This window comes from Nematolebias whitei, chromosome 1, assembly GCF_014905685.2.
Source record: "Nematolebias whitei isolate Nwh7 chromosome 1, NemWhi1, whole genome shotgun sequence".
Taxonomy (NCBI): Eukaryota; Metazoa; Chordata; class Actinopteri; order Cyprinodontiformes; family Rivulidae; genus Nematolebias; species Nematolebias whitei.
Genome location: NC_056498.1, coordinates 91,354,449 through 91,370,312, shown reverse-complemented (window position 1 = coordinate 91,370,312; position 15,864 = coordinate 91,354,449). Strand labels below are relative to the sequence as shown.

Genomic DNA, 15,864 nt, shown 5'->3' with positions numbered 1-15,864 from the left:
CCTAAATGCCGATAAAACCAAAGGGATGCTTTTTCAAATAGGAAGTCGGTCCGAGCAGTTCTTTCTCTGATTTTATCCTCAAATAGTGTCCCTATTGAGTTTGTTGATTCCTATAAATATTTGGGTATCTTTGTCGACTTGTATCTCTCTTTTAAGCTCCATGTGGAAAACCTAGTAAAGAAACTGAAAGTTAAACTGGGTTTCTTTTTCAGAAACAGATCCTGTCTAACTCTGAATGCTAGGAAACACCTTGTATCTGTGACTTTTCTTCCCTCCATTGATTACAGTGACATTATTTACATGAACGCTCCTACAAGAACCCTGCAGATGTTGGATGCTGTCTATCATGGTGCACTAAGATTCATAACTGGCTGTGATTATCGTACCCACCACTGCACCCTGTATTCACTGGTTAACTGGACATCATTAACTTCACGCGGACTCTCTCACTGGTACATTTTCATCTTTAAATCACTTTTTGGTCTGTTGCCTTCATACATCTCCTCCTTCATGTCTCTGCGTGAGTGCAGCTACAGTGTGCGCTCTCAGGACATTATTACATGCAGTGTTCCCTAAGTACGGACTGAACTAGGCAAAAGGGCCTTCTCCTACTCCGCTCTTGTTTCTTGGAATATCTTACAAAAAGACCTGAAGCTCTCGACCTTGACCTTTCTTAAGTGGCTTTAAGAATCTGTTGGACTCCTGGCAAGAACCAATGCAGACATGTTCCTGTTTTTAGTTTTCTACATTCGCCTTATAATCTAGCTGTTTTTGTTACTTTTTTTTGGCCATCTTATTTGTATTAAAAAAAAATCTGTATGCCTTTTTATAACTGTCTACTGTTGTCATCAATCATTCTTTGTTGAAATCAGGTCTCTCTTGTAAATGAGTCCTCAAGGCTCAATGGGATTAACCTGTCTAATTAAAGGTTGAATGAATGAAAAAGTAAAGGCAGCCGGCAACATCCACGTAGGTACGGCCATCTTTAAGTTTGTCCCAAAGTTCCACGTTCTCTTTAATCATCAGCAGCTTCCACTGGTGTTTCAGTTTGCCACCAGAAACTTTTGAACACACAGAACCTTTGGAAGCCATCTAGTTGAAAAAGGTAAACAAACCCCCTGCTATATGTGTTAGCGACCGTCTGCTAGTATAACAGCCAATCAGCAGCCAGGTTAAACAGAGCTGATGGTTACTGAGCCAATCAGCGCCCGGGTTACTAAGCATTTCAGTTAAAAAACATTTCTGGCATTTCGATTCGCCACCAGAAACTTTTGAACACACAGAACTTTAAAAAAAATAACACGATTAATGTCCCATTGAAAAAGAGCGCAGGTAGACAGACGTCTTATATTGTAACAGCCAAGAAACAGAGCTGACAGCCAATCAGCGTCCGTGTCAAGTAGCACAATGCCAAGAATAGACGATAACTGTTAAAAAAAAAAAAACTGTCCTTGTGATGGACTTACGACCCATCCAGGGTGTACCCCGCCCCTCGCACAGTGATTGCTGGACATGGGCATCAGCGACCCCCGTGACCCAAAATGGAATAAGTGGGTAAAGATAATGGATGGATGGATGGAAAACCAAACTGGTCCAAATCAGCCTGTTTTCATGTCTGAAGTGTACTCTGGTAAAATAAATTGTGAATATTTGGCAAAAATCATTGGTGCAAAGCACAGTTGCACCGTTTGTTGGCTGCAAATACAGAATTTAGTCAGACTGCAACTAAAATTTGGGCTTTCTCACAGTTTTAAATTGCCCACTAGTCTCCCATCAGTCACAGTCAAGTGAGATTCTGGCTTAAACACATAAATGACAACTTTTCATTCATTCATTCAACCTTTATTTATACAGGCTAGCCTCATTGAGCCACAGGGACCTGTTCCAGATAGAATATATAAAGTACAGACAACAAAACAGTAAATCAAGGTGCTGTAAAACAGGGTGAAATACTAAAAACAAGAACATATTTGCTTAGATTTTTCTATTGACATTATCAAATGTTTGAAACCCTGTAAAGAAATCAAGAAGGATAATTTCAGTCCCTGTTGCAAGTAGGGCTGGACAATAATTCGATATCAATATATGTCATGATATACTTTTGTTCAACAATGGTGATATGAGTTTTAAGCACATTTTTGATATGATTACAGCGTTTCACTGACGCAGTTCTTTTTCTGTTCGGGTTGAAGCGGCCGATTCATTTTCAATCCAAACAGAAAAAGGTGTGACACAACTACGCAAGTGCGTGGTGATATAGATGTTATGTAGAGCTCGAGTCCAGAAGGCGTGAGCGGTAGCAGACTAGGTTAATCTCCAACACGCATTATATTTTCGCTTCAAAATGAGTGCTCATGACTGTCAGAATGTGACTGAACAAGCTTTCACAAGCAATGGGAAAGCAGATGACATAAATATCAAGAGAGGGAAGACTAATTTCGGGGGCGGCTGTGGCTGAGTGGTTAGAGCAGTCGTCCTCCAATACGAGAGTTGGGAGTTTGAATCCACCAGCTGTCACATGCTGAAGTGTCCCTGGGCAAGACACTGAACCCCTCATAGCCTCTGGTGTGTGTCCCCTCAGTGTATGAATGTGATAAAGCTCTGATTAGTCTCGTTAGAATGATTTGTTCAATTAGCTTTGTAGAGATCTAGTAGAGTGCTGTATGAATGGGTAAATGAGGCACAGATTGTAGTTGAAAGAGCTTTGAGTAGCTTGAAATAAGATAGAAAGGCACTATATAAGTACAGTCCATTTAATTTGGCGGTGTGGAAGTAGTTCGGCTGTCTTAAGATCCGATAAACTGCAGGTTTCAGTGTGCTGCAAAATGTGATGGAGAGTCAACAAAGTTCATGCTCAATCATCCAGGTACCAAATCAAATAATTCTCAGTCAGGTCATTTGGACAGTTTCTTTTTTATAGAGACGTTTTGCCCTCTATCCGGAGGGTTTCATCAGTCAGGAGTTCCAGTAAATTGTTTCCCCAACAAGCAGTAAACTTCTTAAGTGGACCAACCAGTTTGCTGGGGCTAAGATGGTTTCTGGGGGCTGTCCTGTACCTCGTCGACTCCTCCCAGGCAGGCAGCCACAGCCTGACACAGAAACGTTCAAATTGTTTAGGGGCTGATTTTGTAAATACCTGTTGTGTTACCAAGCTAGATCTAATGTATATTGCTACACCTCCTCCTTTTCTGGGATGATCTGAACGATAAATATTGAAACCTTTAATTGAAACATGTTTGTCCGGAATCAATTTATTTAACCAAGGCTCAGAAATAACAATAATATCAGCACCAGTAGAAGAAGCCCAAATCCTCATCATATCTATTTTAGGAAGGAGGCCATCCATCCATTTTCTTCCGCTTATCCAGGGTCGGGTCGCGGGGGTAGCAGCCTAAGTAGGGCGGCCCAGACTTCCCTCTCCCCAGCCACTTGGGCCAGCTCTTCCGGGGGAATCCCGAGGCGTTCCCAGGCCAGCCAAGAAACATAGTCCCTCCAGCGTGTCCTGGGTCTTCCTCTGGGCCTCCTTCCGGTGGGACGTGTCCGGAACACCTCACCAGGGAGGCGTCCAGAAGGCATCCTAAACAGATGCCCAAGCCACCTCAACTGGCTCCTCTCGACGTGGAGAAGCAGCGGCTCTACTCCGAGTCCCTCCCGGATGATCGAGCTTCTCACCCTGTCTCTAAGGGAGAGCCCAGACACCCTGCGGAGAAAACTCATTTCAGCCGCTTGTATCCAAGATCTCATTCTTTCGGTCACAACCCAAAGCTCGTGACCATAGATGAGGGTGGGAACGTAGATATCGATCGGTAAATTGAGAGCTTCGCCTTTTGACTCAGCTCTCTCTTCACCACGACAGATCTGTACAGCGCCCGCTTCACTGCAGACGCTGCACCTATCCGCCTATCGATCTCACGCTCCGTTTTTCCCTCATTCGTGAACAAGACCCCAAGATACTTGAGCTCCTCCACTTGGGGCAGGACCTCCTCCCTGACCCGGAGAGGGCACTCTTATCCTTTTCCGGCTCAAGACCATGGCCTCGGATTTGGAGGAACTGATCTTCATCCCGGCCGCATCGCATTCGGCTGCGAACCGCTCCAGCGAAAGCTGTAGATCACGATCTGATGAAGCCAATAAGACCACATCATCTGCAAAAAGCAGAGACGCAATCCTAAGGCCACCAAAACGGATCCCCTCAACACCTTGGCTGCGCCTAGAAATTCTGTCCATAAAAGTTATGAACAGAATCGGTGACAAAGGGCAACCTTGGTGGAGTCCAACACTCACCGGGAACAAGCCCGACTTACTGCCGGCGATGCGGACCAGGCTCTGACACCGGTCATACAGGGACCTAACAGCCCGTATCAAAGGGCCCGGTACCCCATACTCTCAGAGTACCCCCCACAGGGCCCCCCGAGGGACGCGGTCGAACGCCTTCTCCAAGTCCACAAAGCACATGTAGACTGGTTGGGCAAACTCCCACGCACCCTCCAGGACCCTGCTGAGAGTGTAGAGCTGGTCCAGTGTTCCACGGCCAGGACGAAAACCGCACTGTTCCTCCTGAATCCGAGGTTCGACTATCCGACGGACCCTCCTCTCCAGAACCCCCGAATAGACCTTACCAGGGAGGCTTAAGAGCGTGATTCCCCTGTAGTTGGAACACACTTTTTGAATAAGGGGACCACCACCCCGGTCTGCCAATCCAGGGGAACTTCCCCCGATGTCCACGCAATATTGCAGAGTCGCGTAAGCCAACACAACTCTACAACATCCGGAGCCTTAAGGAACTCTGGGCAGATCTCATCCACCCCTGGGGCCCTGCCACCAAGGAGCTTTTTAACCACCTCGGTGACCTCAGCACCAGAGATTGGAGGGCCCGACCCAGAGTTTCCAGGCTCCGCTTCCTCAGTGGAAGACGTGCCGGTGGGATTGAGGAGGTCTTCAAAGTATTCCGCCCACCGACCCACAACATCCCGAGTTGAGGTCAGCAGCACACCACTCCCACTATAAACAGTGTTGGTGGCATACCGCTTTCCCCCCCTGAGACGCCGGATGGTGGACCAGAATCGTCTCGAAGTCGTGCGGAAGTCGTTCTCCATGGCCTCTCCAAACTCCTCCCATGCCCGAGTTTTTGCCTCAGCAACCACCCGAGTCGCATGTCGCTTGGACTGCCGGTACTCATCAGCTGCTTCAGGGGTCCCACAAGCCAAAAAGGCCCGATAGGACTCCTTCTTCAGCCTGACGGCATCCCTCATCGACGGTGTCCACCATCGGGTTCGAGGGTTGCCGCCGCGACAGGCACCGACAACCTTGCGGCTGCAGCTCTGGTAAGCCGCCTCGACAATAGAGGCACGAAACATGGTCCACTCAGATTCAATGTCCTCCACCTCCCTCGGAACATGTTCAAAGTTCTCCCGGAGGTGGGAGTTGAAACTCCGTCTCGCAGGAGACTCTGCCAGACGTTCTTAGCAAACCCTCACAATACGTTTGGGTCTGCCAGGTCTGACCGGCATCCTCCCCCACCATCGGAGCCAACTCAACATCAGGTAGTGATCAGTTGACAGCTCCGCCCCTCTCTTCACCCGAGTGTCCAAGACATGTGGCCGCAGATCAGATGAGACGATGACAAAGTTGATCATCGAACTGCGGCCTAGGGTGTCCTGGTGCCAAGAGCACATATGGACACCCTTATGCTTGAACAAGGTGTTCGTTATTGACAATCCATGACGAGCACAGAAGTCCAACAACAGAACACCACTCTGGTTCAGATCAGGGGGTCCGTTCCTCCCAACCACACCCCTCCAGGTCTCACTGTCATTGCCCACATGAGCATTGAAGTCCCCCAGCAGAACAAGGGAGTCCCCAGAAGGTGCACTTTCCAGTACCCCCTTCAAGGACTCCAGAAAGGGTGGATAATCTGAACTGCCGTTTGGTGCATAGGCACAAACGACAGTCAGAACCCGTCCCCCCACACGTAGGCGGAGGGAGGCCACCCTCTCATTCACCGGGGTGAACCCCAATACACAGGCACCAAGTTGGGGGGCAATAAGTACGCCCACGCCTGCTCGGCGCCTCTCACCAGGGGCAACTCCAGAGTGGAAGAGTGTCCAGCCCCTCTCAAGGAAACTGGTTCCAGAGCCCGAGTCATGCGTAGAGGTGAGTCCGACTATTTCTAGCCGGAACCTCTCAGCCTCACACACCAGCTCAGGCTCCTTCCCCACCAGTGAGGTGACATTCCACGTCCCAATAGCCAGCTTCGGTAGCCGAGGATCAGACCGCCAGGGTCCCCGCCCTCGGCCACCAACCATCCCACATTGCACCCGACCCCTTTGGCCCCTCCCACAGGTGGTGAGCCCATGGGAAGGGGGACCCACGTCTCCTCTTCGGGCTGTGCCCGGCCGAGCTCCATGGGTAAAAGCCCGGCCACCAGGCACTCGCCCGCGTGCCCCACCTCCAGACCTGGCTCCAGAGTGGGGCCCCAGTGACTCACGTCTGGGCAAGGGAACACTAGGTCCATTTGTGTTTCTCATCATTGGGGTCTTTGGGCTGCACTTTGTCTGGTCCCTCACCTAGGACCTGTCTGCCATGGGTGACCCTACTAGGGGCATAAAGCCCCTGACAGCATAGCTCCTAGGATCATTGGGACACTCAAACCCCTCCACCACGGTAAGGTGGCAGCCCAGGGAGGGGTGGCAGCCCAGGGAGGAAGGAGGCTACGAGCATTAATATGCACAATGTGTAAACCTGACATGTTTTTAAGATCTGATGGAGTACTACATGAGGTGAGTGGACCAGGATTGGGTTGAATACCAGCCAGCAATAAAAGTATTACAATCAGACATTTCTGAGAGTTCTTTGTGGCAGTAGTATAATTGTTGGAGTTTATATTGTAGTTCTTAGTCATCATAAACATGTTATGATGAGATGTGTTCATGAAGATGTGGTTATTTAGAACCCAGTAGCAGAGAAGTTGGCATGGACGACCAAGTTCAGATGCACCAACATGGTTTGACCAGCCAGAATGTCCAGAATTGATGGACTGCTCCAGAATCATGCGCATCAGGTGGCACAAGGAGCACAGAACGGCAGGGCATTGGATGCTCACAAGCCACTAGGATTGGCTCACCTTGAGCCTGGCTTCGACCTTGTTTGTGTAGCCCAGATGGATTGGCACAGCGGTCCGGCTGCACATGATGTCAGTGCAGAGAGTGGTTGAGATGTTGGTGCAGCTGATGCAAAGCTGGACAGCAGCAGGTGGGACAAGACATGGAAGAATAAGCCCGTACTACCATATGATCATCGGCAACAACAAGCTGCTGAAGAATTTGCCCATCGCCATTGCAGAGGAGGGGGAGAGGAGGGGATGCAATGTACCAGTGATCCAAATTAATTCAAGAATTTATCCATTGCCATTCTAGAGAAGGGGGAGGGGGGAAGTGTAATCTAATTTAATTCAGGGGCTCGAAGAAAAAAGACTGTTCTAAACAGCAGAAAAAGGATAAAACAGCAACACAGTACCTCACTCAGATCAAACAATCCAAGTTGTGATGCCTCAAACCAATTCTTAACAACAACTTAAAGCTACTGAAGAGAGAGAGCAGTGCTGCATATACCTTTTCAGAGTTGCACGGGTATTTTGTTTAGTGTGAACATGATCTGGCCATGTTTTATTGCAGATTTGAAATATTATAACATACCAGTAAATATTTTCAGCCATGACATATCATCCATCCCTCCATCCATTATCTTTTCCTGCTTCTTCCTTTTCGGGTCGTGGGGGTTCACTGGTGCCCATATTCAGCCATCACTGTAAAAGAGGAGGGGGGTACACCCTGGACAGGTCACAAGTCCACCACAGGGCACTTACGTACACAGACACATATTATATACTGTGATATTATAATTCCCAGCCATAGTTATGATTTAAATGGACTGTACTTATACAGCACCTTTCTATCTTGTTTCAAGATACTCAAAAGTGCTTTACACTACAATCTGTGTCCTCATTTACCCATTCATACCGCACTCTACTAGATCTCTACAAAACTACTTTAACAAATCATTCTAATGAGACTAATCAGTGCTTTAGATCACATTCATACACTGACGGGACACACATCAGAGGCTATGAGGGGTTCAGTGTCTTGCCCAGGGACACGTCAACATGTGACTCTTGGTGGATTTAAAGTTTTTCATTTACTGCCTGTAAAATGTGACTTCCATGTGAACAGTTTGTTAATGTTTTTGTTTTTTTTCCTTTGTTCAGCCATTTTCTCGGATTCCCCGCCGCGTCACCTTTGAGGATGAGGAAATTGTTCGTATAAATCCCCGGGAGCGCAGCTGGGAGCGGAACACAGAACGCCACCTTGGGCGCCAGTCGGACCGCCACTGGCTCACAGGGTACGAGGACTACCGGCACGCAACTGTGTGTGACAAATTCATCCACCCAGACAACTCTGAGTCCTACGTCCACTTGGATAAGACGGAGGCGCAGAAGCACGACTACACCTACCCACTGGCACCAGCCCTGTCGCCATCAGACTCTGACCCTTCTCTCGGACCTTTAACTAATAAGGGCCATGGTGGCTCCTATCATTCAGGCATCTCCTCGGTGGTCTCTGCCCAGCCTCGCTCCTTTTTCTTGGGCTCTTTGTCATCCAATGACAGGAAGGGGCGAAGAGACAAAGGGATGGAGCGTGCTCAGTGCGAGCACTGCGGTGAAGCCTTTTACCTCTTCGAGAACCGGAGAGGCCGGTGCCAGGATGCTCTGGACCCTGTGCGGGTGTGCATCCATCGGGTCAGCTGCATGTGGTTGGCAGATACCATGCTCTACCACTGCATGTCTGACCCGGAAGGGGACTACTCAGACCCGTGCTCCTGCGACAGGGGTGAGGGCGGCAGCGGAAGCCGTCTCGGCACTCGTTGGTTAGCTCTGCTTGGCTTGTCTGTGGTGGCGCCCTGCCTTTGCCTCTACCCACCTCTCCATGCGTGCCACCGGGCAGGGCTTGCATGCGGCTGCTGCGGAGGCCGACACAAGGCCCTGAGCTGAGAAGCCATTCTTGGAATTCTCAGCAGAAACTACAAAAAACCTAAACCCAATGCAAACACAGGGAAAGGGAAGGATGAGGAGACACTCACTGTGGTCTCTTACCTTGGATTTATTGGGTTTCCCTACAAATTCCAGACACTGAAATAAGCCAAATAAGAGACGAAAAAACTGTTGGTGCATTTTCTAAACAGCCTGGGAAGATAAGCTCCCCCTCATGGCAGGCAGTTCTCTCAGCTCTCCACGTGGCCATTTCATGCTCCACTTCTAATGAGAGAGCCGTTTTTTTCAGGGGGGCCTTTTTTATAGTCAGCCTATATGTCATGTATCACATATGCAGGTACTTTATATTGTTGTATTTGTACATTGACTCTACGTCAAAGAACTTGAATTGTTTCTTTGTCGTATTTTATTTCCTCTTTCATGTCCGTGTGGCCATTCAGCTTATTTTCTATTCCAATATCAGGCCTGATCATTTAAGCTCCAGCTACAACAGAAATCAGACACTACACCTCTTTGTGCACGTATGTGTGTGCGCGTGTGTGTGTTGTGGCCTTTTTGTTGTCTGTACTACAACTTGTAGTAGAACTTATGTTTATAGACTTCATAGTTCTCCAGTATCAACATTGTTTTTAGGGTCACCCAAAACACAGTACTCCTCTTCAAATATCCAAAGATTCATATTTTATCCTATTTATATTCTTGCTGAATTGATCAACCAGTTAAAAAAAAGAAGGGTGCTAGGTTGAAATTCAGTCACTGAATTAGATGTTGCCTCTAGTCATGATACAGTAATCAAGCATCTCCATCTCCTTGCTCACAAACAGTGCCTAGAAATCACCTTAGGAACCTACTAGGTCAGGGGTGCCCAATACGTCGAGCGCAATCTACCGGTCAATCGCAAAGACATTAAAAATAGATGTCAGCCTATCATCCATCCTCACTATGAAATATGTTGCTTGATTGACAGACAGGGCAGCCAGTCTGAGGCCCCATTTACACGATTAGAACCGTAGCCTTTCTGCTGAGGTTTGGCCGTTCACTTACACGACAACAGCCCTCATTACAGAGAATCCCCCACAGAGGTGTGAAATGCTCCTTATGCGAAGTCGCGCATGTGCACTCCAGGCAGCTGCAGTCCAAAGTTTTTCTGCTCTAACATCAGTTTTAATAAATGGCAGCTAGCAGTGTTTTTGTGCTGCTCATCCTTTTTCAGCATGTAGGAGCAAAACTAATAAAATCCAGAGATGTTGGTGTATTCACCAGTTTGGACGTAACTGTCATGCCGATACTGCATGCACAGTGAATGCAGCTGAGCATCAGGGTTGCCAAATAAATTTAAAATGCCTTATTTACCCCCTTCTTTTCTGTACACATGTTCAACAAACACAGCACACACCTCATCTTAGAATATTTTTACTCAGCACATATGACAGTTTAGGTCAAAGTACTATCATTTTAAAAGCCACAGTACTATAATTCATATTTTCTTATCTGGCAACCCGACTGACATGGAAACTACTGTGTTTTCGTGTAAGCCTGCTAATTTTTTATTACCCCTAATAAATATTGAAAAAACAGGAACATTTCCAGAGCTTGTTCTTGTGTAAACAGGGCCTTATCAAAGATCACTTTGACTTGGTCATTTTAAAAGGAGCTGCATGCTGAAAGCATCTGGGCACCCCTGCACTAGGTCTTAAAATTCCAGTCCCATTTTTTACTTTTGTGTCCTTTTACTCTGTAAGACTTTAAGGCTCTGATTCCCTCATTCTTGCAACACTTCAGTCAGTAGTCAATCTTTTCACATCCTGCACTGGAAAAAAAGAAATCGGACACAGAATAAAACTGGTGTTTATATGCCTTAAAAATGTAAAGTCTTGCTCTGAATTTCGCCTGCCTCTCTCTCTCTCTCTGAAGATAGAATGAAACGTAGGAGCATCACTGCAGTTCCAAGCAATCCATGCTGCTGGATTAAACTTGATTTGAATTATTTTTGTAACAAAAAGTACCATTTTAACATGTCCTCTAACTGTGGAAGCTCTAGGCTGTGGTTTTGTCTGCGACGTACAATCAACTCCTTTTAAACATTGTCCTCCAAGTGTTCACAGGTCACACATGGAACAGCATAACGCAAAATTATGTGAATAATTGTGGACGTTCAGTTTTTCTTTTTTTAAGATCATCCTAATTTGGAACACTTAATGTCAGTTTTGCATTCAGGTAAGTTTTATTTATAAAAGATGAGCGTACAGGTCATCTTGAAGGTGTTACAGCCAAAGTTTGACTTTTTAAGATTCACAGGAAGTTAAAAAACGAGGGTTGGACTTGCTCAAACCCTTTAGATTTTGATGTAGGAAATTATTGGCAACTGTTCACTTGAATCTACTTAACACCATCATTCTTGGATTAGTGGCATCAACCCCTTGAGAATCACATGTTGTTAATTAAATTGTTAAATCCTCAAAAGGCAAAGGCAGTGACTTTCAGGAATCTACTGGTTTTAGAAAAACGTTTCTAAGGAGAGGTTTTTATTTAACATTAAATAGAACCAAGCTTGCTGCTTTTGTTTGTGAAGTAATTAATGAGAGACAAGTCCAACTCTTTCCTTTAAGGCCCTGAATGTGTTGCTGCAACAGACGACTCGCTGAAACCACATGTGACCGGCGTGTGCTGTTCATCTCAGCCCTACAGCAAGTTCTTCCCCCTCCGTGCCAGATTTGGTACATCATCAGAAGCACAAAGAAGTCAAGTCAGATGTTGGACAAAAGCTCGACTGCATTAAGGAAGAATCTGTTCAAACTTTTGGGCCGATGGTGGTTGTTTTGGTTTTCAAACTCAGGAGAGGATGAGAAAGTTTTCCCACCTGTTGTTTCAGTGACTTTGCGACCGTTCAATCACAGTCTGGAAGGTGACGGGGAATATAAATAATACTGTTTAAAGACAAAAGGATGCAGGATGTTAGTTCTGTCATTGTAAAGATGAGATGTTTAGTAAAGAAAATGGCTGAAAATCTGATTGTTTGGCCAAGAAAATGTCCTTCACTGTAGCTGAAAATCCAAAATGATGCTTTTCCTCCCTGTGCGTCCATTTCATACATCCTGTCCTTTCTACTCACTTCTATGTCACCAGTATGATTGCATGTGAGTGTGCATGTGTTTATACCACATCTCCCCCAATCATCCAAAGCTTCTAGCACATACCAACACCGTTCTGTTAGAATCAGAACCTTAAACAATGCCATGTTTCAGGGACGGAGCCCATCAGATTGGAAAGCGTGTTTCTGCGTGTTGGCGTTCAATCTTTTCTCTCCATCTTGTGTTTTTTACACCAAACTCACATGTCGGAGCCATTTACAAGTGCCTGAACACATCCTCTTTGTGTATTTAAAATTTGAAAAGAAAATAAGAGAAATCTTTCTGTTTTGAATTGGACCCTTTTTTTTTACACTTAACTATTTTTACCTCTGTAAAAACAAAAGAGCAAAATTTATATATATCAAGTGTATGTTGTACATTTTTTTTATTTCTCTTTTTTTAAATACCGTAACTGTTTCCAACATGTACAATGGATGTAACTCTTGCTCTCGGGAAGGGAAAGGAAGAACTTTGTAGAAACCGAGGAGTGTCCGGGTCTGTGAGGAAGCTGAAGTAAAATGTGTGTCTTACCTTCTGCCTCTAATAAAAATGAGAGAACACAGAACATGCAAGTCGCTGGTTGATTTTAGTTGTGCCAGGATGGTTCCCCACTTAATTTGCAATAAAATCAGAAAGGCTCGTGCTTCAGTCAAATTAACTTTCCACTGCTGACTTGCACGTTTACGATGAGGCTTTAAAGGGTTAAAAAAAACGATGAATCTTCTGCAAAAACTTGATTCAAAGCAAAATACAGAAATGTCTGCACAAGTTTTTAACAATAAAATGAGTCAAAGACAGCGAAGTAACTGAAGTGCTTATTGTTACAAAAATGAGTTCTGTTAGTTTGATTTGTGTTCACGCTTGAAGGACTCTTGACTTTCTGAATTTCTTAGTTTCTGTTTAAAATGATATTTTAAATTTGTTATATGTAGAATTATCATGAGAAGCCACAATTAACCTGAATGATGTCATGATACTACTTCCACCATGTTTCTACTTGCACTTTCAGAACAATAAGCGGTTTTCCACCCGTCCATTCATTATCTTTACCCGCTTCTTCCGTTTCAGGTCACGGGGGGTCACTGCAAGAGGCGGGGTATACCCGGGACAGGTCGCAAGTCTATCATAGGGACATAGAGACAAATGAGACAACCATTCACTCACCTAGGAACAATTTAGAGTTACCAATCAGCCTAATATGCATGTTTTTGGTTTGTGGGAGTACCTGGAGAAAATTCATTCATTTAACCTTTATTTAGACAAGTTAATCCCACTGAGCCTCAGACACTCATTTACAAGAGAGACCTGAAAATCCACGCAGCACAGAGAGAACATGCAAACTCCACTCAGAAAGTTCCCTGCCTGGGATTCAAACTGGTGACCTCGCTGGGAGGCGGCTGCTAAATGCGCCACCGTGCTGCCCAATAAGTAGTTTTCTTTTCTACAAAATAGATTCAGAATGATTTCTTGTGGTTTCAGTGGTCTAAAAGACATTTTACATTGGTTCTTTGAAAATTCCACTTGATCCTTGGCAAACAGCAGAGCAGCAGCAATGTTTTTTTTATTTTCTGCTTTCAGTCCTGCTATGTACAGATTGTGAAAACTCTAAACTGTGCTCTTCAGGTACCATTTTAACCATGCCTTGGGATGATGTACAATATTTAGAAAAAGTAACAATTTGACTTTGTATTGGTGGAGTACCTGCCAACTCTAAACTGGTTATAAACATCAAATCCTTCTGCAAAACAAATCTCAGGTCTTAAGAGAAATGCTTTTCCTTTATTAAATCTCATCCTAAATGCATTTTTTACACACTAGCCTAGTTGGAAGTTTTGATCAGAGAATTAAATGTAAGATGACTTCATGACAAAAGGTTCCAGTTTAGGAAAGTGTTCTCACTAAAAGAAAGTAGAAAGACATACTGTCACAATGTCTTCTCTTCACGGTGTCGTTCCCCAGCTGCCTCCCTCCTCAGCAGCAACATGTGATAGCCATTGAGGCCTTCAAGCTGTTTCACTCTGAACGTCTCTGGAAAAGCATGTGGGCGATAATGATGGAGCGTGAGCGAGCAAAGGGGGAGGGAGAGAAAAGAGGAGAAAGAGGGTCCCTCAGGGCTTTGGGGGCCTGCTAAGCAGCTCAACGGCTGCAAACAGCATCTCAGTCCACATGTGCAAACATTTAAGATGTCTGCTTGTGTAATGGGGTCAGTGTGGCCCCCTCTCTGGGTGCACCGAGCACCGGCGTTCACTTCCCACAAGAGTTTATAGAAATGAGGCGGTTGTGGACTCAAATCCAAAGATTGATGAGATTTTGGTGTTTTCTTCATCCTGACAAATGTTGCTCATTGAACCTCCCAGGAACATCAATAAAAAACCCTTCTATCCTATGGCTCATTAGATATTTTGCTAACAGATAGTGGTGACTAACAGTTAATGCCTTAATATGCTGCTGTTTATTGAACATCAGATCTCTTTCCTCTAAATCCCTGTTAGTTAATGAACTGATACCTGATCATCATATTGATTTATTCTGTCTGACAGAAACTTGGCTACAACAGGAGGATTTTTTGTATAAATGAATCCACTTCTGTTAATTATTTAAATTGTCTTGTTCCTAGAACAACAAGTCGAGGCAGTGGTATAGTTTCTATTTTTCTGTCGGGACTATAAATTAATACTAAACCAATTATAAGTTATAATACTTTTGAATCACTGTCTCTCAGTCTATCCCATCCAAAATGGAAAATGAAAAAGCCACTTTCACTAATTGGTATATATCGTCCACCAGGCACTTATGCTCAATTTTTGTCTGAATTCTCAGACTTCTCAACTGATTTACTACTAAATACTGATAAACTTGTAATAATGGGTGATTTCAATATTCATGTAGATGTTGAAAGTGATAGCTCAAAAATAGCCTTTAATAATTTCATACAGTCCATTGGTTTTACCCAAAACATCAGAACACCTATTCATTCAACTCTCAGTATCACACCCTTGATCTGGTTCTGACTTTTATGGCATAGAGCTTAAAGAGCATAGAGCGGCGCCATCTTCACTTCCGTGAAGATGGTGCTGCTGTGCATGGCCTGCCTGTGTCTGCAGTGATTGTGTTTTTTCTGTTTTTGTCATTTTTCACCTACAACACCGACTCACTGCTGGTTTATGAACGTCATCAACTCCTAAATCTCAGACTATCTGCCACCAGTCTTGCTTTGTTTGATCATAATGATCATAATTCTGGACCTCCTCTTGGACCCCCACCTCTGCTTGAAGACGTTCCTGTTTACCTCCGCCGTGGTATCCTGCCCGCTCGAAGACATCGCTCCAGGCGCCGTGGAAAACGGGCTGGCTGTCTTGTGAGGATCAAAGCCTGCCGGGCTGCTGCTGCGGCTTCTTCTTCAACTGCGGACTACATCTTAAATCACCTGTCCTGGCGCTGCACCGATCCACCTGAGTCCTTCCCGGTCCCACATACCATACCACTTTATTTATAAAGCACTTAAAACAGCTACAAGGCCAACCAAAGTGCTGTACAGACAAAACAACAGGTAACACACCAAGCAAAATACAGAAATTAGGTAAATCAGAATAAAGGCATAAAAACGATGCAGATAATGACGACAAACCAGTGTGGAGCATACAGGTTCAAAACACAGATCATCTAGTTTTGAAAGCTACTGAATAG

General features: G+C 45.2%; 1 protein-coding gene across 1 annotated transcript in view; it reads left to right on the top strand.

The window, feature by feature from the left end:
* LOC119407802 (sprouty-related, EVH1 domain-containing protein 2) overlaps nt 1–11,715 on the top strand; it is a 112,776-nt gene extending 101,061 nt beyond the window's left edge. The window contains exon 6 of the mRNA XM_037674631.1: nt 8,264–11,715. Coding sequence (XP_037530559.1) covers nt 8,264–9,046 — 783 coding nt within the window. The 3' untranslated portion in view covers nt 9,047–11,715. The remainder of the gene's footprint in view (nt 1–8,263) is intronic.
* Nucleotides 11,716–15,864: the final 4,149 nt, after the last annotated feature.